Raw genomic sequence first — 25,277 nt, forward strand, 5'->3', positions numbered from 1 at the left:
ATAGCTGCCCTCTGCTTTGTCATCGCTAAACTAGCATGGCGTGAAAGGCACTACAAGTGCAGGAAAGAAAAAAAAAAAGACCAGCCCAACATTACCAGTCCGACACACCCGCACATATATTTTTCCTTTTTTTTTTCAGGTTCTCAAGGTTAGTGATGGATCTGAGAGGGAGTGAGCGAAGTGTGCGCCAATTCTTTTCAGCGTTTTCATTATATACTTCATTAGAATCAACTGACACGTCTATCTACACCGTGACAATTCACGGCCCTTTTTACTACAAAAAACAGTTAAATCCCTCTGCCAAAAGTTTTATTAGCCCGTTGTAAGCTTCATTCCTACTTCAGTAAGTGACTTTCCCAAGCCGGCAGTGGTTGCGGGCGCTTTTTGGCACGTAGAAATCACAGCGCTCTACCGATTTCTCGCAGCGGCTTTCAAGGAGAAGAGCTGTGAGAGAGCCACATCGGCAACAAGGGGGCGCCTGCCTATTGCCGAGAGCGCTCGCGTCCTCTCGAATGCGGCAGGCGAACGTGACGTTCCACTGCTACGGCCTCTACCACTGGACGTTGTCGACACTGGTGCCCGCGTTGAGTGGACCCGCGCTGCTAGCAGCGGGACCCAACGGAACGGGCCTCGCAATGCTAGCGACTGCCGCAGCGCCTCAGGCGCCGCCGTCAACCGCTACGGCTCAGGGCGGCGACCCGGCCGAAGCCGAGATGTCGGCCGGTGAGTGGGTGGATGCCTGCTTTCTGCGCCACTCGGCGCCCTGGGTGGTGGGCTACTGCGTGGCGTACACGGCCGTGTTCGTGGTCGGCGTCGTGGGCAACTGCTGCGTGCTGCGCGTGGTGAGCCGCAACGCGTCCATGAAGAACTCTGCCTTCCACGCGCTGCTTGTCAACCTGGCCGTGGCCGACCTCATGGTCATCGTTTTCTGCCTTCCAGTCACCCTCGTCGGACACTTGTTCGGACGTAAGTGGCCTTCAGCCTTTTTTCACCGAAGAAAAATAATAGCGCCACAGGCCGCGCATGATTCCTTTGGTCAGACATGTGTTAAGCACGATACTACGCACGGGGTTGCAAGAAATATGCACGGGGTTGCATATTTCGTGCGAGCGACTGCTTTGAAATTTCGTTCGGGATCGTCTCACAGCAGCCGTGGATCCGCGTGTAGGTCGCCCGCCTCGGCTACTCAAGGTAAGTGGTTTGAACCCGGCCTAGTAATAACCGAAGTGAAACGTGTCCCCCGACTCGGCACGCACTTGTCTACAGGGTGTTTCAAATCCTCCGAAGATTGAGTTATGCCATATACTAACGCTTAACCACGCTTCATCGCACGGCAAGGAATCGTCTGTGTACGTTTATCCGCAATAGCGACATACTGTTCGTGAAAACCACGCTAACGTAATCTCACATGTGCTATCGATTTCTCACCTCAAGTGAGCCTATCACAGCATCGGTGATCCTGAAGGCGAGCATTTACGGGGACACCTCTAGGGTTATAGGCAGCTATGCTACAATTTTCAGTGGGCGAACAGAGCTGGTATTAGAAATTGAAACCATCCATTTGGCCGCCTTAACCTTCTTGATATTCGATGAAACAGCGCACAAAGGACACAATCCCGCACACATAAAAATGACGGAAACACGAGCGCTTGAGTTTGTGTAATCTTTATGTGTGCGTGATTGTGTCCTTCGGCGCCTGCTTCATCAAATATCATGACTCGCCAACTAGCCCATCAGTACATATTAAGTAAGTTATTTTTCTTATCTACAGGGTGTTCAGAATTAAGCTTTATGGTTTTCTTAAAATTCGCCACTGGGAGGTACGTGAAGACTACCTTTGCAGATAAGTTATACATCCAGGGGGGCACAAAGTGAGACAATAATTATCGCTGTCAGGCGCCCAATTAACTAACATTGAACAATCAACTTTTAATAGCGGAGCACTTTAGTGGCCCGGGCTGATGTGCGCTGTCGAATGACGTCGTATGCTGTGATCTCATGTCGTCACTTGGCGTCACGCAGGTAAAACCACGTATAACATAGCCAGGCCCGTAGTCACCATGAAGGTTTCCTTTCCCGCCATGGACTCCGAGCAGGCTGCACGTTTGGAACGCCAGCGCTTGCTTGCCTGTGAACGCGAGCGTCGCTGAATCACTGCTCCGCACTTCCTACAGCTTTCACGTTGAGTGCAACTGCATACATTTTTAATGACTGCAGCAAGCGGACACGTTTGTATAGAAAAGCTGGAGGCAGTCGCGTTTCGACACAGTTCCACTTGGAAGAATTCTTCTAGCATGTCGGTGCTCCGAGATATCTCACTGCAAAGTTTAATTGCTGTTAGCATGATTACGCATGTAAGACAGTGGGAACAGGCGCAAAGCTCCTCCCCGATGTGCCGTGGCAGTTGCGTGCAGTGTTTATTCTGACAACGGGTCGAAGGCGTAAGCAAAGATGATAACGGTTGCCCTTGTACTACTGGCTGATGATAGCAATCGATCACTGCTCGTCACATCAGTTAGCAACATTACGCCGATATATATATATATATATATATATATATATATATATATATATATATATATATATATATATATATATATGGCATGAAGAAAGAAACTGCGCCTTGCGTTCGTTCGGCACTGCCCATATGAATAACGTCTACTCTGCATACTATCTATATATGTTCTCCCGCAGATCTATTTACTGCACAGGATGTAAAATCAGCTTTGAAATTAGCGTCTTTGACAATTACCGATCCATTCTAGTGCATGTAATGACGCGCACTTTTTTTATGCCTAAAGAGCCTAATGGTATTCCTGTTGTGGGCTACAAAGCTTACGCTGGCTCTCTCGCGTTGCACGCCATTGGTTAACTAGCGTAGATAAGGCGCCTTTCAGCACTCCATAAAAATCCTCAGGGGCACTTGTTTTGTAAGCTCGCTTTACTCGTGACGTGATTACCAATCCAAAGTTTTTCCAGTTCGGCCGTGTGACAGATATTGTAACACGAAGCCACTCCGGCCAATCAGCTTCCGGAAGCTGAAGCCGTCCAGAGCAAGCTATTAACTTATCCCATTGGACAGCGCTCGTCTGGCACAAGTTTTCTACAGCGGCACAGCCGCGATGAGCAATTTACTTGGCTCCCACCCCAGAATAATGGACCCCATTTCGAGGACCCCTTTCACCTGGTAATTGGCTCTCCTGACGAACTCCGCGCTGCACTGTCTGAAATGTGCCATACAAAAGGATACAAGGCCCGTTGACTGAGATCCACTGGCCTGTGACGCAACCTCTTTCGGTGATTCTGACGCTGGCCTGACCAGGTTCTGCGTCCGTAACGCCTTTTATTCAGAAGCGGCATTGGCCGCTCGGCGTGTATCTGTATCTGCATATACGCACGATATGTATTCGTCTCGGACTTATAGGCCGTGAGTTGGGCCTTATTTTCTGTTTTTGTGCTCTCTGACTGACATAGGCTTAGTGGCGCTGGACTTTGCTGATTCTTTCTCGTTAAGTTGGCTCGCACTATAGAGTACTTTGTTTGCCTTAAGCGAATAAATTACACAACAGGCGCCGAATTCTCGAGGCTTTTCCTTTGCAAAAGCTATTTATAGGTGCTTCTCCAGCTATGTTACCAAGATGAAGATTGGCTGTATCTTGCTCTTACATGCAATTATCGCATTTTATTTATCGCATATATCGCATTTTATTCTTCACGAACACGATCTGAGACCTGAGACTTATTCGCGTTTCTAATCTGTCTTAAAATCTGTTTACCGTTAATCTACCACCTTCAATATAGCAATGCACCCGGCTTTCCCATTGCCTGACACCTCCTGATCAAGCATAAAGCTTTGTGTATTATAGTCCCCGAATTCCTCGCTTTTCGTGAATCAGCCAGTTTGTCGTTGCTGCAGCATTCAGAGTGGTGTGTAAATAACAATAATTTTCCGTTGGTCGGCCAATATTGCTGGTATTTTGATCGCGGTCATCGGCAGTGCGCGAATAATCTTTCAAACCGTTCGCAACCAGTCACGAGAATTCACAATGCAATTCGTGAAGAGCGATGATAACGCAGTGTTCTTCTTTCTTTCTTTTTCTTCTCTTTTGTTTTTATGAAGAACATAGTGAAATAGAGTAGCCGAGATGCTTATACCTGAATCTCTCCACATCGAGCAAGTTAGAACAGAACAAAACAGAACAGTATTGGAATGTGGCCGGGCTGGTCGAGGGGCCGGCAAGGGCGCGTGCCTTGTGAGACGCAAGAAAAGAAAGCATAAACAAAATATCTTATGACAGCCCTGGATTCGAAATTGATTGTTGCCCGCTGCCGGGAAGTGCTGGCCTTCGTATACTGTTGCGCTGACATTGCGCTTTTAGATGCAGCTGCTGCGTTGATACGATGATTTTTTATTGTATATGCATGTGCCTTTGGCTCCATGTATTATGTTTAAGTAAATTACTCTAGTTTTCAACCAACTCGAAGGGAAGTGCGTTTCTCGTTTAACTACCTTGCTTAAGGTATCGCAGTTGCTCGCACTTATACTAATTACTATGTATAAGGACATATGCCAGTCGCTGCGCCTAATTTTTCTTTCTATACCATCGCAGCAAGCGTCAAGTGCAAGCTTACTTTACATGAGCTCGCACGTCGCTGCGGGCTCTTCGGCCTGGCTATGCAACCCAAGGGCTGCAATCCCCATACATAATTACGATTTAAGGAAAAGACCTCCTTGAATGTTAGGGGCACATTGATAAATGTCAAAACAAACATTCACGGCCTGTCCAAACCAGTGCACGCGACGCAAATTTAGACATCAGTGTGCATCGCATTCCGCCATCCAGTAGCTGGCAAATTAGAAACGAGATGAAAAGGCCTGAACGCCTAACTGTTAGGAACTTCATATAGTTTACTAACGGGAATGTGTGCTGGACATGTGCCCAAAAAAAAGTTCTAAGAGGGAATGCTTGTCTATTTCTTAATAAGCGGCCATATATTGCCCTATAGTTGCCGACTGTTACAAGTAATGGCAGAATAAGAGCGCACTCATTTTCGAATTCTTCGAAAGAGGGATACGTGCGTCTTCAACTGACATGTCCGTTTTCTCTCTCCCTCCCTCCCTCCCTCCCTCCCTCCCTCCCTCTCTCTCTCTCTCTCTCTCTCTCTCTCTCTCTCTCTCTCTCTATATATATATATATATATATATCAATGCAGGAATTAAGGTTTTATTATAGCACATATGCCCAGTGAAGCGTCGTTATTTCTCTATGCATAAAACACTTTTAAATTTCTGAACCTCTTCATAAGGGTTAGTTCGGGCAAGAGGCGCGAACTGCGAGTTAATCCTCGAAGCACGCGTCGTACGTAGTTTTATGCGTAAGTCTCACTTGACGTTGCCACGCGCTTCACATTTATGAAAGGCGCAGGACACATTTATATAGTCGGCATTGGGAAATTATTTAACCGGCTCTATTTAATAAAAACAACAGCAACGATAAAAGTGAAAAAAAAAATGACAGGCGCTTCTATTTTCTTGTGAGTCAATGAGCTTGAGACAACAAAGAGAGATAGAAAAAACCGGAGTAGTAATTGAAGAAATAAACGAAGAGGACGTCGTCCAATGCAAGCCTCGAAAACAGTGCTGAAGGCGCAATGGCGAAAGAAAGCTATAGCCAGCTGGAAACGCAGTGGATGATTCCCTACAGGATAATTTGCCGCCCCGTTGAACAGCTGTGACCGTAAAAAGTTCAGGCATGCTTTCACTGTTACAACACGAGCAAGCGGCAGTTTTACTGTTGAAGGAGCCCCTAATTATGCCAAGTAGACTCTGAGATTAATCGCAATGTTCGTGTAAATTCCTTCGAGTGCTTTCCAAGGGGCCATTTACAGATCTTGTACTGTCCTTTCCTTACAAACGATCCTGGACCATTTAAGCTCTTTAGATGTGAACATGCTTGGACTACTCTTTAATAGTAGCGATCTTTTTAAATCGCCTTATGTGAGGTCTTGGTTTCTTCATACGTGTGTGCTTCCAAGGCAGTGAAGCTAAGGAAGATGGATGAGCCTTTTTCTGCGGGGGTACGTGTCGACGTTTAAACCTTTTCACGTTTATATGTTAGTTTCCATAAATATGCGTAAAGAAAAGCTGGCTACCGGGCTGCTACGGTTCACCCGGAAGAGTCGTACAACTTTTTCTTTTTTTTTTGCGTACGCTTTCTTGTATTATGTGCGGCTTCCAGCGACAGCATGCACGATTCATTTCATCAAAACAATAAAGAAAAAAATGCAGCTTCTCTTATTTTGAACTCTCGCACGTGGCAGTTTCGCTGCCTTTAACATCCAAACAGACGAGCACAGCTGTTCAAGTGGCCCTCGGCGCTCCACAGCGATCTTGCATACGTTGAAAATAAAATGTTTACCACCACCACCGCCATACGTTGAAGAAAGTGCGAAGCTGTTCGTGCTGCATGTGGAACCGAACATCAACGTATTCATGTGGCAAAATTACATGAGCGCGCTACGTCGTGGAACATTACTGATGAGAGGGAAATAGAAACACTTCCCTATTTAGGGCGAGGCATTTCTTTCGCATGTTGGGGGATTAAGAGATGCCGCGCTTCGGCTGGCGCCGCTATAGCGCATGCCCGCAGGGTCAGCCGGCGTTGCTCCTGCGGCTCTATAAGCTGCTGAGTGCAGTCTTACAGGAGCAAAGCGATAATGAACGAATAAGGGGGTAAAAACAACTGACTAAAATAAAGAACCAGCTCGCACTCACGGCTATGGAGTGACGCGAAAACAGCCTGCGATGGAAGACGCTTGGCCAGGGCTTAGTGGATGGTGTCTTAGGCTGATGAGTTATGCAACACCATAGGAGACTCGACAAGCACGAACATTAGATGCGACGAGCCAAACGGCTCGTCGGATTCTCACGTGACGTTTCAGTCTTTAATGTATCACCACTAATGTATCGCCAGTAAGGCAAGAGACCCTCGGAACTTCGCAAGCATGCAAGCACGCACACGTATCGTCCATTAGAAAGATAAGTACGCGCCCGGTCATTCCAACAAGAGAATAATCATCCAAAGTGCGAGGTTTAGGTAAAATAACTAAGCCAGTACTGTAAAACGTTTCATATACGCTACTGCCAGAGTGTAATGAGAGTAATGCACACTTTTTCTTTTCATAGTGAGTCATTCTACTCATACTAACCATGTAAACACGCCGACGGTTTATGGCTTGCGTGCATGCAATTTTTTTCTTGAAATCAAAGCACATGCAGGAGAACAAAAGAAAGGAATATGCGTGTTGGCCGCGCCCCGTAGATATTTTAACGCTTCAATATGCTTTTTTCTTGAGTTTATATAGATGAAGTTATTTTGCAACAAATGTATTTTGCTTCGCCATGTAAGGCCCGAATCTTGTGTAGCTTTTCGGGCTAGGCTGAAAAGCTACACAAGATTCGTGCCTTACCTTAGACCACGGTTCCATAAAACTTACGGAAAATGTGATATGCGAAGTGAAAGCGCAGGCAGTGCTGCTCATTTTTCGTTGTACCTATCGCAACTAAAAAAAAATATAGATGTATCAGATGAACTTCTAATTCATTTCCCAGTAAGACGAGGAAGAAACGCTCAACATGGCAGTCGCACAAATAGAGAAACGCGCAGCAAAGCGCCCCTAAAGCGGCGTTTCTAGCTTGACCCGAAGAAAACATGTTGGTATTTTATTGATAATTATTCGCTCTGAATGAAAAGGAGCAACAAGAACAAGAAAACCAGGAAAATAGCACACCGACAAAGCGAAACGGGTTCGCCGGTTTGCGATTCTTTGCATAATAATAACCTGTGGGCCGAAATCAAATCCTCCAAACATGGCGTTGCCGCCCGGTTTGCGTGAATGTATCCTATCAGAGGGCTCATTTATATGCTATATCTGTAATATGGTAAAGTGAGCCTGAATCTGAACGCTCTTCTTCCGCCAACACACCCTGCCCCTTTTTTGACCACGCAATTTCAGCTTACTATGGAACTTGGACAGTGTGAAACTATTATGAGAATAACACATAAATGATGGAGATGAAAACAAAGCCACGAGAGCGGTTTCTGACTATTTATACGTCTTTTGAAACTACATAGGATGGTAAGCGATATATACATGCATGCATATATATATATATATATATATATATATATATATATATATATATATATATATATATATATATATATATATATATATATATATATATATATATATATATATATATATATATATATATATATATATATATATATATTCTTCACTGCAGTTTACTTTCAGTTAAAAGTACCTCAGTTCATTTCAAAAGGGTCATTTACATGGGGGTGCATACAGCGTTCACCGGCGCTGGCCGGACAGGTTAGCAAGCCAGCCTCTGTGACGCTAAATGAATTGACAGGCATCCGAAGAGAAAAAAAGATCGAGGGAGAAGCTATTGCCTTCTGTTTTTCGCTCGTAGTTTCGCCCTGCGTTTGGAAATGGCACCAGTAATGAAAACTCTTTCTTACTTCTATTTCTTTTTTTTTTTCATGGGGAAAAAGTAAGAGAAAGGGCTTTAAGGAAACACGCAGATCGAACGCGCGTATGTCGCAATCTATCTCAAGCGTTGATATCGCGAAGGGCTTAACTGGGTAGTATAAAACTAAATGCGATTAATAAAAGTTTGCTTTATTGACCGTCTTTCGGAACGTGGGATCTCGCGCAATGTGTGTCTTTATTCAACACACAGGTCGGAAAGTTCATCGCACGCAGTCAAGAGTGTTAGATGGGCTTGACAATCGCCCATTGTCGGAGGAAAGGGTCTTGAGACACTGGTTGAGGCTGTCCTCAGCACAGAAGGCTTTGAAAGCGCTGTTGTGTTTCTTGCGGACAACTCGTCTTAGTTATAGACTTTAAGCAGCATCGTATTATGATTTGCCTATTTCTCTTTTTTTTTTTTTGCTGTTCATTACTTTCTTGGTAACATAGCTTTTCTATCATATTTCATTCCCCTTACCCCCTTCCCTAGCACAGGGTAGCCAGCCGGTCTGAGAACTTGCTAACCTCCTTGTCTTTCCGTCTATTCCTTCCTCCTCCTCCTCCTCCTCACGCAGTGCCTATGTGTAAGGCTTGGGAGTGGACTAGTTATGAATTCATGGGTAGAGTTGAAGCGCGTAAGCGAAACAGTCTCGCGGTCTCCCAGATTCAATATCGCGAGTGAAGTCGCTTGAGTGCTACGCAATTAATTTGCAAGTTATTCCTAAACTATTGACAACAACTTATGCGAATGGTCTCTCTGAGACGTCGTAGCAACTACGTCACGGGGGCGGAGGTGGTGTTTAATATTTATGTGTGGGGAACTATTATGTATAGCGGTGTACACGGAGAAAAGTACAAGCGGGATTAAGACAGCTGTAAGATTGGCTATTGTTCCGTTTATTTCTTGTGTCTGCAGCCTCGCTAAAAGTGGCGCGAGAGCACTAAGTAACGACCCAGAAGTACCTGAATAGAAAGTGTCGCATTAAAGCGCTAGCTCATTTAACAAGGCGATGTGCCCACCCAAGCGCGTGTTTCCTCAGCACTCCAACAGCAGCAGGGTACTGGTTCTGGGCAATAAAAATATACACTTTTTCGTCTATTCCTACAAGTGCATGAACCCGAACGTAAAAGAAAATTTGCACGTTAATGTTTCATTCAGAAGAAGACAACCAACTCAGATGGAGTCAACATATAGCCGATCTAGAAAACCAAGTGAACGGCACCATAAATGTTCTTCGTCGCATTGCGGGGACAAAATGGGGCGGAACATCGGCGTCACTACTACACGTCCATTGCGCTCTTATCCGTCAGAAGATTGCCTACTCCGCGCCAGTTCTCCACAACATATCCCAGACGTCTCTACAGCGACTTCAACTGCTACAAGCACGAAGCCTGCGCGTATGTCTGGGGGTTCCACAGGCAACATCAAGTTCTTTGACATTAGCAGAGGCACGGGAACCCAACTTTAATGTGATTCGAAATGTGGAGACCTGTCGGCACCTCTTTCGCCTAGTCACACAACACCCTTCGCATCCACTCATATCACAAATTGAGAACCGTCCTGGCACGCAAATACACCGTGTGTACCAACAGTACATTTCACGGCTTCCTGCGTCGACACATTGGCCGCCGGACTTGAACTATCCGCCCTGGTTGCTAGAGCTACCAACTATTGAAACGTCAATAGAAGGACTGCGTAGTAAACATGACGTACCAGCCATTGCCGCTCTGCAGTTGGCCTCACATCACCTGTTTGACAGATACCAAGGCTACACACACGTGTACACTGATGGCTCCGTCAACAAAGAGACTGCGACATCAGCATTCATCATTCCAGAGTTACATGAGGAACATGCATGTCGGCTGAGTCATCTTTCCTCTTCAACAACATCGGAGCTTGTAGCTATTTTGCTAGCCATCGGCTTTATTAAACTGTCAACGAGGCCCAGAAGGTGGGTGGTAATCACGGACTCCCTGGCGGCTCTTGCGTGTGTGGAAAATGCCACTTCAGGAAAAAATAGATATGCGTATAGTATACGCAATCTTGAAAGAACTTTCAGAAGCTACGGAGTTAGGTCATCACGTGGCATTTCAGTGGGTTCCCAGTCACTGCGGAATCAAGGGAAATGAAATGGCAGATGAGTTGGCAAAAGCCGCTCATAATTACACACAAACCTACCTCATTCCTGCATCCCAATGTGATATAAACCGAATTTTACGAAGAACAAAACGTGAATTATGTTTATCCACCTGGTTCCCAGACAGCACAAAGGAATCGATTCTGTACGCTGTTGACCCTAACCTTGAGTGCCAATTAGACCCCCAGCTCCCAAGACGTATCGACACACTCATTCATCGCCTAAGACTCGGAACCGCTTACACAAAGCACTTCTTATTTCGTATTCATCGTGCATCATCGTCAACATGTTCATGCGGCCACGACGACGAGGATGTGCACCATCTGTTGCTCGACTGTCCGAAGTACGACACGCATAGACAGCGACTCGAACAAGAACTTCACACGCTGGACTCTGAGCGAACGTTTTCCTTAGCGAAAATACTAGGCCCATGGCCGACTAGGATAAACCGTAAAGCAATGAAAGTGCTCCAGCGTTATTTTGAAGACACTAATATTTGCGATGGGTACTGAGTTCTTGAACTTATACGACTGTAGATATGTACATATGTATATATATTTTTTTATTTATTCTGTTATGTTAACAACTATGTGGAAAGGGGTAGCCGTCACCAAGCAATGGTGACAACAACTCCTTCATTTATTTTCTATTTCAATAAAAAAAAAAAAAAAAAAAAGACTGAAGCGCGAAACAGAAAGTACTTTTTTGAACAGAAATAGCGTTACCATTAGCATTCCCGCTTTAATCCACGAGAGCGCAGAAGATCAGTCATGCATGAAGGTGCTGGCACGTTCGAGCAGTAATGGTATCGCTAATGCTGTTATACTATGACCTGAGGGGGGGGGGAGGGGGCAACGGGGTTGTGATAAAATACAATTGTACACAATTTATTTCAGCGTTCCACGAGCACGTATATGTTATATAGCGTTTGTGTAGCACGGAAATTGAAACATATTCATATTTATGATTGCTGTGCACCGCGAGAAGAATGTGGCGTTTGCTTTTGCCTCGTGTCTGGATGCATGAAAGCGAGGTGCTTTTCTTCAAGATTCCGGCATCTCGACAAATGCGCCGAGTTCCAGCCACCTAGATAATGTGTGGGGAAATGGCATGTAGCTGCATATGCCGTAAGAAGGAAAACTGTGGATAAGGCCTCTGGATCTTCGGGGAGGTATCATCGACAATGGCAGTTAAGCGGGTTCGTACGTGTCCAGAGAAGATAACGAGCGCTCTATGAGAGCAGTAGAATCTGTACGAAAGTAGAAAGCAAGGGCTATTAAAGATGACAAAAAAGCAACCGATGTGATCAGATAGATATATCTCGAGGCATAGAGGCTTTTGTCGGCTGCCGCAGGAGGGGCGTGGCAGCAGCTCGCTGGGAGAGTCCTTTGTGACCGGAAGTGAACACAAATAGTCTGTTCTGATAATGATGATGACGAGGACGCTGACACGGTTACCCGTAAAAACGTTAGGGCAATATCACCGCTATTCCTGTTCTCTGCGCTGCCCACGTGTCGCGGGGCGTGTCAGAGCGACGTGCAATTCTGCGTGATATTGATTGTCCCCACGAGGCTGGATTGGTTAGAGGCAGAGAAGAGTGTCGTCGGAAAACCGAGAATGACCGAGAGCACAAACGAAAGAGATAAGAATATGGCGAACAATTGCAACAAGGACAAATGACTGGCGTTCGCGCCACCTAGCCTCGTTAATTGCTTTGTCCTGCGCTAAACAAACAAACAAGCGCATCAGAGTGTTGGAACCTTTGCTGTCTGCGGACCTCGGTCAGCATACTCAAGACAAAGCAAGAGAAAGTGACGCACGTATAAAACTACGACACACACACACACACACGCGCTCACACACACACACACACACACACACACACACACACACACACACACACACACACACACACACACACACACACACACACACACACACACACACACATACACACACACACACACACACACACACAAACACGCACACACACGCAGACACACGCACACACTCGCGCACGCGCACACACTCGCGCACGCGCGCACACACACACACACACACACACACACACACACACACACACACACACACATCTTTGTCACTGCAAAATTACTTCTTACGGCAAGGCGTGGTTCTTCGCAGCGCCGTGATAAGGTTGTCGTAATGCGCAATAAGTAAAACTTCCAGCTCGAGTTAGTAGACGACAAAACTTGGGAGCGATGTGCAGCTGCTGTTCTTTCGTGCAATCGCCGCAGTGGTTTGGCGGGATTCTCTTTCGTATCAGGAACCATGAAATCGCGCGAATCCTGATACGACGGCGTTGTGGAGAAAACATACAATCCATATGCACATTGAATAATCCTGCTTTAAGCATGTCGTACGTTGTGTCATTAGGCATGGCTTTTTTTTTCTAGCGAGAATTCGCGATTCAGGGATATTATTTGGGGTCAGAAGAAAAATTGTTAAGTATTGTCGCAAAGCAGCCATTTCGGCTAGTTGGTAACGATTCATTTTAAATGCAAAAATGGGGCACACTAATAAAAAAAACAAAAGAAGAGAACGCCTGTGTCGTCGTTCTCTTCTTTTTTCCCTGTTTTGTAGTGCGCCTCATTTTTGCATTTAAAAAGAAAATTGTAAAAACGAAAAAAAAAAATCTAGTGGAATACATTAGAGTAAAAACAACTGTCTTCCAAGGAAAGAAGAATGTGAAAAGTCTTTTTTTTAATCCTTCTAATTAGTTTCGCGAACTTCGCTCAATGGTACAACGCCCTGCAGTGTCGCTTCATTCGCTAAAGCTCATGCAATGACTGTTCGTGGTGGAAAGTGTATGGTGTTATGTGTCGTATATCTCCTCTATATGGTGAGCTGTATTTTCGGTGTGTCTCTCACACATATGCCAGCAGACAGTACTGGGAGCTTACGTAGTAGGCGTCGAAAAATACTATCAAAGAAGAAGCGTAACCACGATGTGATTATGAGAGACGCCATAGTGGACAGCTGTGGAAATTTCGACCACCTGGCGTTCTTTAACGGGCACCTAAATTTAAGCACACGGGCCTCAAGCGTTTTTGCCTCCATCGAAAATGCGGCCGCCGCAGCCGGGATTTCATCGCGCAACCTGAGGGTCAGCAGTCGAGCACAATAACCACAACACCAGCGTGACGGGTGTGTGTGTGTATATATATATCCCCTTCAGTCACGAATTATCATACATCGTCTGCAAATGCGTCAAATTCGCATAATTCGAAGGCACTCAGTGTCACATTCCAAGACATAAAATGAAAGAATGTGCTGTTTTGTGTGATTTTCATAAATAATGTTAATTAGCGTGTAACTAATTATCTAATTATTGTGCCATCAGTCGGCTTCAATACTTGCGTAAAAAGAATCAACTATTAGGCCGAAAATGCATGTACAGCTAGTTTTTTGGTGGTATTTGTTCCGAGCGGAGAAAAAAGATAGTCTTGACGTGGGTCCTCGAACGCGGCACGTCGAACGATCGTCTAACACGGCAGTGTCTCCAGCAAAGTGATCCTCTGCAGCAATACGCATCACAATGAAGTTAAATGGCCGCTAGTTGTCCACTCAGGAAGCCTGCACGAATGTGCACACTGAGTTTCACGCCATTTGAAGAAACAAATGGCATATATATATATATATATATATATATATATATATATATATATATATATATATATATATATATATATATATATATATATATATATATATAGCCTCACTAAGGCTGACCATATGACCATATTCACATCAGGATTTCGACTATGTATTTGTCACGACTTCACCCCGCCCCGATAGCATTGTACTTAGGCTGCCCAAGTCAAAAATTGTGCAACTATTTAGACTTAGTGGTCTCGGGCGCTTGCGATGTGGGAGAGCCACAAATGCGGTGCTGTACTTTTTGAGATGCACCAGTTTATTTGATCGCTTATCACCAGTGTTGTAGGCGTTACCGAAAAAAAGTAACTAAGTACGTTACTCGTTACGCTATCAAAAAAGGAACGCGTTACCGCCCTACGTTACCTCTTAAAAAAGGTACCTCATTACCGTTACAGTTACCCTAAAAAAGTAACGGACGTTACTTGTGCCGTTACTCTATGGTCAGAAATTTTATTCACCGCATTTCCACTGTAGGAACCCCAAATAACAGTTTTAAAAAGCTGATATTTATAATTCACGCAATACTTCTATCACAAACGACAATTTTTGCGCGAAGTACCGATTTAACGATAACAAGTTGCACAAATCTGTCATACCATGGCAACAGTAGCGTAGCCAGAAATATTTTTCGGAGGTGGGGCGGGGGGCGTTAAGCCATGCATTATGTATGTATAGTTGTGCGTGCGTTTCTATGTGTGCCTGTACATAAGTACATGGAAAATTGAAAGATTTCCGGGGGGGGGGGAGGCGGGAGGAGGGTTGAACACCCCCCCCCCCCCCCCGGCAACCCCAGTGCTTGGCAATAGTGGAGTGACCTAAAGTCGCCTGTGCAGTTGCGTGTGATGGCTGCTAACTCCGTGGCATATGGTAAAACCATTATCTCAGTGTGACGGTAAACACAAAATTAGATTTTATCATCAACGCTCTCCTTAAAGAAAGCGCCACAACTCTCAACAAATTTACAGTGATTCTGACGGTGCGCTTCTACTAACGAGACAGATGATCAAATAGCCATAAAGAAATGCTTAAAAGGCTTAGTTTTGGGGAAAAAAGATTTGCATTCATATGCATTTTTCCCCTTGAAAAATCTGCATACTTGCCTCAAAAATTGCGAGCGTTCATGAGAAGGTGTTCAAGGCCAGCCTCATCGCTGAAAAATTGGGTAACTATAGAAACGTGTACCCGCAGTTGCCGATAGAAAGAGGCAAATTTCATTTTGAAAACAAAGTTGATAACCATCGCTAGATTACTGCACCGACAATTTTCTAATAACTACAGCTTCTTGTAGAAATAAAGCAACAGCTGCATTTCAAAGCTGTCATCGGACAAATTGCCTTTCTTCTTAATGAATACGTCCCCACCTACACTAAATAGGCACTCGAAGGACGCATTGAATGAACGCCGGGTGAATGAAAGTAGCGCGAAAAACGTAGGACGAGACGAAGAAGGCTACAGCACAAGCGCATTTGCTGTAGCCTTCTTCGTCTCGTCCTACGTTTTCTCGCGTTATTTTCATTCATTACGAATTACCAACTCGCCCAACAGTCTATTCTTAACGCCTGACGAGCAGGCATGAGTATACGCCGCTGCGACAATAGAACGTCGGGGCGACCTATGGAATAGTGGCGCCTAATAGACGAGGGAATTATGTGTAAAGCTTCCGGGATAATTGAAAAATAAGTAACGAGTAACGTGACACCTCACGTTACCGAAAAATGTTAACGTAAGTACATTACCCGTTACAGTTCCTAAATAGTAACGAGTACGTTACTAAGTTACCGAAAAAAGTAACGCGTTACCGGTAACGCCGTTACCTGTAACGCGTTACCACCAACACTGCTTATCACCGACTGAACGGCGAGCTCGTCCTTGTGTGTATGTCCATGTCCGTGCAAAGATTGAGCTTTTCTCTTTCTCCTCCTCAACGTTCAATCTACCTTCTCCCTTTTCTTGTGCGGCGTAGCCAACCGGGCTCGGCCTCGGTAACATATTTGCTTTTTCCTTATGTCTTATCTTTCTGTTACACATTCTTCTGCATAAATACGCACCTTCACCGGAGCTGAAGGAAACTTAGGCAATGTTTTCAGCGAAGAGGCTGCGAATTTTCAAGGAAGCTTCCACCTCTAGTGTATGTGAGCGTTTTCAGAGTACGTGCCGGAGGCCCTGGACGCGTTGGCGCTAGATCTGCTTCTTCGTTCGCAAAGCTCGAGTAGCTTGCAAGAGACGATTTCAAGGAAAAGCTCTGCCGCCGCTCTGCATCAAAGCAGTGAGAACGGCGATCCTTTGATCACTGAATGCAGAAAACGCTTCATGAATACTTTATTAAGATTTCCTCTGAAGCATGTTTGTCCTCAATCAGCAGTGTCCGCAGTTTCGACCAGGAACGAAAAAAAAAACATTCATGGGTGCACGCCTACTCACAAGCTATGCAGTCAATGCTGCTTCACCTCCACAAAAGTAGAAGAAAGTAAGAAACAAGCATAAAAAAGAATGCAGATCAGAGGCAGGTGCGAAGCGGAGCTTTCGTGCACATCAGATATTGATCTTTTAAAAAAAATACACCGACGGTTACCATACGAAATTCCAGCGCATCTTTGTAGGGGTTTTGATTTTGCGAAACATGGGGCAAAGGATATGAGACCCAAGGGAACCAACAAACCATGAAACCAAGGAAAGTGTATACATTGGGGACATTATTTGTAGTCTTTAACTGTGGTGTAGTAGATATGTTATAAATGTAAAAAAATTAAAGTGGGCAAAAATGCAACTGGCCGCCAGCAGGAATCGAACCTGCAACCTTCCAACAACGCATCCAAGCATCCGACGCATTATCTGAAGGTTGTTAAGTTCGATTGTAGAACTACAGCGGTAGGTAGCTTTGTCGGTCTGTTACTAAGTTTTTGCTACCTGTCTACTACCAACATTAGTAAACAGTTGTAGCTGCAACCTTTACTAAGTTCTTGTTACCCGTTTACTACTTACGTTAGTAAACAGCAACTACAAGCAAATAGGTAGTAACTGCCGCGGTTACTGCCTTTCTTGGCCATTGGTTCGGCCTTTCCTCGTTTACTACCACAAATGAAATTTTAGATACCCCATAGTGCGTTCAGTTATAACTGGTATCGTCTAGAAATGCCACTTTTAAACGGAAAGAGTCGAAGAAAACATCCATGGACCAAGCAGTACACAACTTTTTTGTTCTTTTTAAAATTAAGCATCATGAACGTGTGACCATCATTCTGGTATTTGAAAACGGAGGAGTAAATGGTAATGAAATATATCGCATGTGCTATACGCGTTTTAATAGGGTGTAGTGAAGAACCGTTTACGTAATAAACCTCTTAACAACGGGCTTTGAGTACGGCTTAATACTTTTCCCTGACGCGCGACGCAGTATAGGTGTATAGTTTTCAGCCGTTAGATTGTCAACTTGCGCAAAAACAGACCTATCGGTCTGTGCTCGCAATTCTGATTGCCAATAACATCTCATGAAAGCTATGACGCGTAGGCAAGGTCGTCATATGCGCGCTTGCATGGGCAAGGTCGTCACACACACACACACACACACACACACACACACACACACACGCACGCACGCACGCACGCACGCACGCACAAAAACTCGCACGCCTTTTGTTGAACAATCTGACATCTTTTACATTGCGCAGGAGAGCCTATATACAGCAACTCGCGCTGATATCTCTGCAACGTAATGTCCAAGCATTCCGGTTTTTTTGTGAGCAGATGACTGCCCAACATGTCTAACGATTAGAAGGAACGCTGATCCTTAAAACTCGGGCAGTTACACGGATGTTCGCTTACATCGCTTGCAAAAACAGAAGTCAGAGAGGGCTGTCTGCATTTTTTTAATTTTGGTTTGCCAGGCAGCATAATATCTCAATAAAACAACAATAAGCATGCTGTCCCATCTCTGCAAAAGTGACCAATAATATGTGTTAGCCTCCGTTCACTTATAAGCCATCATTCACAGTCCTTAGGATGGTCACATCTCAAGTTCCCACTCCTAAGAACACTGTCGTCGACTGTCTTTGTCCCAAGGCACGTCCGACGTTGATGGCGGCCACCTACTGCAGACGCAGGAGCTGAGCACTCCGGCCAACGTTCATCGCATTGTTGACCCCAAGTACAACTGATGGCTGCCATAAGGGCCTTCAAGACCCGAAATCTCTGGAGAGCAGCTCCCTGCACCCGAGGAAGTTTGTTGTTAATGAATCTTCTACGATGAAGCAATATGCATATTAAAATGCTGTTCCCAGCCAAAGATGCACTAGAGGGGTGAATTTACGCTATGAGATCCGGACGAAAGGCGACGCTGCAAATTAGGGTTCAGGAAGTGAGAGTGTGCGCTTGTGAACTTGTATAAAGTAGACCGTAGCAATATTAGATAACGCGGAAGCTTTAGGAGTGTTGTCTCCGCGTCGTCTCTCAAAGACGGGATGACAACACATTCGACGCCATCGTGGGAAGATCGAGTGGCTCCGTTTTATGCATGACGAAGTAACTATCAATCAGTGAACTGTTGTGTAATGTCATATCTCGAAGCTGCTACAGTGGACTGCCGGGGCGCGTTACATTCACGATACAGTTCGGAAAATAAAGTATGGAAAGTAGCCATCTAGTCACAAAAGGCTAATGAATATCTGCGGCGCGAGCACGAAAATTAATTCAAAGCAGCCGCTGATTACGAAACGGTTGTGCGCGAAGCGCGACTTGTTAAGGTCAATAAACTTACCACAAACATTTGAGGAAAATCGAACATCCGATGGCATATGCTTTCTGCAATACTATCAGCCGAAAAATTCCATTCAGGCGTGATCCCCTTTTTTCTTTGTTTACGACACAGCAGATGTGGCATTAATTATACTGTGTATTCTAAACAGAATATTTAAAAAAATATAGGCAGAAGTTTTCTTTCCATGCACTTATTATTCACGGCTTACCGCTACCTTTTTACGTAGCCGCAAGGAACGGCGTTTAATTAGACTAATTTTGTGAAGCATTTAGGGCCTTGCGAAATATAACGTCGTGCAGGATAGTTCAGGTGTCAAGTTCGAGGTGTGCTTAGCGAAGGCCCTCGCTTCCATATATTTTATGAAGCCTCATGCCAGCGAGCGAACTGCGCAGGTAGATTATGAAACGCTGCCGTCTTGCTTGCATCGAAAATGAAGTTCAATGGCCCTGATGCTGAAGAACAGCTATGCCGCAGCGTCTTTCTGGCAGCGCGCGAGAAGGGGAGATACATTGTCAGCACAGCAGCTGACTTCTTTGAGAAGCTGTAACATTATACGGTTGCAGCGATGGCGATATACCGGTGTATTAGTAAGAATCAGTCGCGTATGTTTCCCAACTGCCGGGGACGAGCGATAGCTGGCGACGACAGGTAGAAGTGAGGGGGAAGCAAGCAGCCGCTAGTCAGGCTGCCAAGGTGTGCGGCCCCCCTGCTTTCTTGTATGCCTGATGCCTTCGGTATACTTTCCAAGTGCTGAAAAATAGCCTTGAGGAAGTTGAAACTTACCGAACGCCAATTGATGACATGTTTTCACGTTAGAAAGGGCTGTCTATCATAGGCCGACTGTTTCCGACAACGATATACGCGTTGTGTATATCACGGTTTGCAAACAAATCTATCGTATGGTATGCTACATGCCCTATAGGGCTCAGATACCGTTTCGAGTTCACTCCAAAATATGCAATGTATGTTAAAGCGACCCTGCAACACTTTTTGAGCGTGGTCAAAAAACGCTGGTAATCTGTAGTGGAGGCTCCCGAGAACACGCGAGCCAAACATTATAGCGCATCACGTGGTCTGGAAGTTACAATTCTCAAAGTCAGCTACAAATCGCTCCGTCGTCTCTCTACAAATGGTGCCATATACCCAAATTACTGCGTCATATACCCAAAGTCACCGCCGTTGGCTGAGTTGAGCATCGTGAGCTGCATGGTTACGGTGGCCGCCGCGCGATGCCGTCACGTGTCCGCGCGCGCGCTCGCGATCACATCGAAAGTAAGCGGCGCGTTCGAAGGAAAAAGAAAAAAGAAAGAAAAAATTGGCCGCGTAACTGCGTGCTTCGCTGCAAATGTCGTCTAAAGACGATGGAAGAGGCTCTGCGTGAGATATGGACGCCATCTGGCATTACGTCGGGAAACATGAGTGTTCTGTTGCGGGCTTGTAGTCCCGGCGCAGCAGCAGGCGAAGACCGGCGGTGACCAACGCGACCGGCGGGGACGCCAGCCAGCCCGAACACGCGGTTTGGCACGAAGCGCTGGAGCAGGAGAAACGTCCGCACTCAACGAGTACTCTCCACACACTCTTTTATGTACACATCGCCTGGGTAAAACAGGAATTCCAGAGGGGCGCCCCGTGGCATTCGTACAGTGCAATACAGAACCAAAACCTAAACACAACAATGAGCTCGTGCAGAGGGCACGGAGAAAGGCAAGTTTCAGCGCAGTCGCATTTTCAGCGCAGCTTAAGAAACTAGGGTCTTTAGAATTACGTATGAATGCATTTTCTATTAAATGAACACACCACCTAATACTTAACTAGTGATGTTGCGCCTCAGATATGCGTAATAATTACTTTCTGATCGACAACGTTCACAAGTATGAACAGCCGTACCAGTTCAAGCTGGGTGGGTGGTAAGCAAGGGGTTCAACTTTGGCCGGGTGGCTGAATCGAGTGACGTGCCGACAAACAGAAAGACAGACCAAAATTTCTCCGTTTAGGTATCCCATGAAAGGCCATCGTCTTTAAAAAAACGGGACAAGAAAGGACACGAGACCACGGCGCTGACTAACAACCAAATGCGTTTTATTCCTTCAGCCAGCATAAATATACTTCGGCACTATCGCAATGAAACTACGGAAAACTGAAGACTCAGCCTGCGCAGTGATTAATGGGACATGAAATCTATCTCCTCTGAAAGGAGGGAGATAGATGTTAGCCCCGTGATCTCGTGTCCTTTTTTGTCCCGTCTCTTTAGCGCTGTTTTTCACTCGTAAGCAGGGAGGGTGATGACAAGGGGGCAAGAAGATGCGCCCTTTCGTCAGCGCACGTCATGACCTTGAGCAATTTATTAAAGACGATAGTCTTTCTTGGGATACACAAAGGGAGAAATTTTGGTCTGCCTTTCTGTTTGTCGGCACGTCACTCGATTCAGCCACCCGGCCAAAGTTGAACCACTTGCTTACCGCCCACCCAGCTCGAACTGGTACGGCTGTTCATACTTGTGAACGTTGTCGATCAGAAAGTAAATATTACGCATATCTGAGGCACAACATCACTAGGTAAGTATTAGGTGGCGTGTTCCTTTTATAGAAAATGAATTCATACGTAATTCTAAAGACCCTAGTTTCTTAAGCTGCGCTGAAAATGGGACTGCGCTGAAACTTGCCTTTCTCCGTGCCCTCTGCACGAGCTCATTGTTGTGTTTCGGTTTCGGTTCTGTATCGCACTGTACGAATGCCATGGGGCGCCGCTCTGGCATTCCTGTTTTACCCAGGCAAGGTGTAAATAAAAGAGTGTGTGGAGAGTACTCGTTGAGTGCGGACGTTTCTTCTGCTTCAGCGCTTCGCGCCAAACCGCGTGTTCGGGCTGGCTGGCGTCCCCGCCGGACGCGTTGGTCACCGCCGGTCTTCGCCTGCTGCTGCGCCGGGACCGCCGGGACTACCAGCCCGCAACAGAGCACTCATGTTTCCCGACGTATTGCCAGATGACGTCCATATCTCACGCAGAGCCTCTTCCATCGTCTTTAGACGACATTTGCAGCGAAGCACGCAGTTACGCGGCCAATTTTTTCTTTCTTTTTTCTTTTTCCTTCGAACGCGCGGCTTACTTTCGGTGTGATCGCGAGCGCGCGCGCGCGGACACGTGACGGCATCGCGCGGCGGCCACGGTAACCATGCAGCTCACGATGCTCAACTCAGCCAACGGCGGTGACTTTGGTATATGACGCAGTAATTTGGGTATATGGCATCATTTGTAGAGAGACGACGGAGCGATTTGTAGCTGACTTTGAGAATTGTAACTTCCAGACCACGTGATGCGCTATAATCTTTGGCTCGCGTGTTCTCGGGAGCCTCCACTACAGATTGCCAGCGTTTTTTGACCACGCTCAAAAAGTGTTGCAGGGTCGCTTTAACATACATTGCATATTTTGGAGTGAACTCGAAACGGTATCTGAGCCCTATAGGGTATGTAGCATACCATACGATAGATTTGTTTGCAAACCGTGATGTACACAACGCGTATATCGTTGTCGGAAACAGTCGGCCTATGATAGACAGCCCTTTCTAACGTGAAAACATGTCAGCAATTGGCGTTCGGTAAGTTTCAACTTCCTCAAGGCTATTTTTCAGCACTTGGAAAGTATACCGAAGGCATCAGGCATACAAGGAAGCAGGGGGGCCGCACACCTTGGCAGCCTGACTAGCGGCTGCTTGCTTCCCCCTCACTTCTACCTGTCGTCGTCAGCTATCGCTCGTCCCCGGCAGTTGGGAAACATACGCGACTGATTCTCACTAATACACCGCTATATCGCCATCGCTGCAACCGTATAATGTTACAGCTTCTCAAAGAAGTCAGCTGCTGTGCTGACAATGTATCTCCCCTTCTCGCGCGCTGCCAGAAAGACGCTGCGGCATAGCTGTTCTTCAGCATCAGGGCCATTGAACTTCATTTTCGATGCAAGCAAGACGGCAGCGTTTCATAATCTACCTGCGCAGTTCGCTCGCTGGCATGAGGCTTCATAAAATATATGGAAGCGAGGGCCTTCGCTAAGCACACCTCGAACTTGACAACTGAAATATCCTGCACGACGTTATATTTCGCAAGGCGCTCAATGCTTCACAAAATTAGTCTAATTAAACGCCGTTCCCTGCGGCTACGTAAAAAGGTAGCGGTAAGCCGTGAATAATAGCTGCATGGAAAGAAAACTTCTGCCTATATTTTTTTAAATATTCTGTTCAGGATTCACAATATAATTAATGCCACATCTGTTATGTCGTAAAAAAAGAAAAAAGGGGATCACGGCTGAATGGAATCTTTCGGCTTATAGTATTGCAGAAAGGATATGCCATCGGATGTTCGATTTTCCTTAAATGTTCGTGGTAAGTTTATTGACCTTAACAAGTCGCGCTTTGCGCACAACCTTTTCGTAATCAGCGGCTGCTTTGTATTAATTTTCGTGCTCGCGCCGCAGATATTCATTAGCCTTTTGTGACTAGATGGCTACTTTCCATATTTTATTTTCCGAACTGTATCGTGAATGTAACGCGCCCCGGCAGTCCACTGTAGCAGCTTCGAGATATGACATTACATAATAGTTCACTGATTGCCTAGTCACTTCCTCATGCATAAAACGGAGCCACTCGATCTTCCCACGACGGCGTCGAATGTGTTGTCATCCCGTCTTTGAGAGACGACGCGGAGACAACACTCCTAAAGCTTCCGCGTTATCTAATATTGCTACGGTCTACTTTATACAAGTTCACAAGCGCACACTCTCACTTCCTGAACCCTAATTTGCAGCGTCGCCTTTCGTCCGGATCTCATAGCGTAAATTCACCCCTCTAGTGCATCTTTGGCTGGGAACAGCATTTTAATATGCATATTGTTTCATCGTAGGAGATTCATTGACAACAAACTTCCTCGGGTGCAGGGAGTTGCTCTCCAGAGATTTCGGGTCTTGAAGGCCCTTATGGCAGCCATCAGTTGTACTTGGGGTCAACAATGCGATGAACGTTGGCCGGAGTGCTCAGCTCCTGCGTCTGCAGTAGGTGGCCGCCATCAACGTCAGACGTGCCTTGGGACAAAGACAGTCGACGACAGTGTTCTTAGGAGTGGGAACTTGAGATGTGACCATCCTAAGGACTGTGAATGGTGGCTTATGAGTGAACGGAGGCTAACACATATTTAGCGCTGTTTTTCACTCCTAATCATGAACCACGCAGCCAGAATGCGTACGCTACCATCCTCCCTGCGTAGCTTTCAACGCGCTCGCTGGTGCGAGAGGAGAGAGAAAGCGCTTGAAGCGTGCGACAAATCCCTCTAACTCCGCTCGTGCTTGACGAATTCTAAAAATTTTTGCCGCATGTGATTCGTGAAGCGTCATGCGCTAATAGTTAGGCTGTTACATTATAACTCAGAAAAGTGTTGCAGGGCCCCTTTCAAGCGTCTGCACGCAGACAAAATTAATGAAGAAAACCAATTCTCCCTTGACTTGCGTTATCATGGTTGCGGGATTGAATCCCGGCCGCGACGGCCGCATTTTCGATGGAGGCGAAAATGGTTAAGGCCCGTTTACTTATGTTTAGGTGCGCTTTAAAGAACTCCAGGTGGTCGAAATTTCCGGAGCTCTCCACTACGGCATCCTCTTCGAGAGACACGGGCGCGTTTGTTAATGTATGTAGATTACGATGTTTTTGAAGTGTGATGTACACAGATACAAAATGATTTGATCGCGCTTGTGCGCGGAGCCTGCCAGTCTGTCAGAAATAAAATAAGTGTACCGAATTTTTGTAATAAATGTTAGTGCAACGAGAAACTAGCGCCATTATATGGAAAGCTATGTAGTTCCGAGTAACTTCCAATGCGGGACACAGGCAAAAACAAAGCGGGCGAGCTGATTCCATAAGTACAGAATTTGCATGGAAAGGAAGCGCACGCTACTCGTTCTAGGTGCACAAAAACTATGGCGTAAAACGGGCACAAACGTAAACAAATGTTGCCGCACGTACCTAACATACTGCTCAAGTTACAAAAGTTTGGTACAATATTCCTGTGAACGCTTACAAAAGCACGCAATAGCACGTCGACTTTGTTCAGGGAGATTGTAGCCAACGTTAATAAAAACTACAGAGCGAGGCCCTCATTTGTCGCAAGCG

The 25,277-nt window shown here is 45.8% G+C and overlaps 1 protein-coding gene across 1 annotated transcript in view; it reads left to right on the top strand.

Moving 5' to 3' along the window:
- The first annotated feature begins 460 nt into the window (after positions 1-460).
- The window catches only part of LOC119396472 (neuropeptide SIFamide receptor), a 94,424-nt gene continuing 69,607 nt past the window's right edge, over positions 461-25,277 (top strand). The window contains exon 1 of the mRNA XM_037663706.1: positions 461-966. Coding sequence (XP_037519634.1) covers positions 513-966 — 454 coding nt within the window. The 5' untranslated portion in view covers positions 461-512. The remainder of the gene's footprint in view (positions 967-25,277) is intronic.

The sequence above is a fragment of the Rhipicephalus sanguineus genome, chromosome 1, assembly GCF_013339695.2.
Source record: "Rhipicephalus sanguineus isolate Rsan-2018 chromosome 1, BIME_Rsan_1.4, whole genome shotgun sequence".
NCBI lineage: Eukaryota > Metazoa > Arthropoda > Arachnida > Ixodida > Ixodidae > Rhipicephalus > Rhipicephalus sanguineus.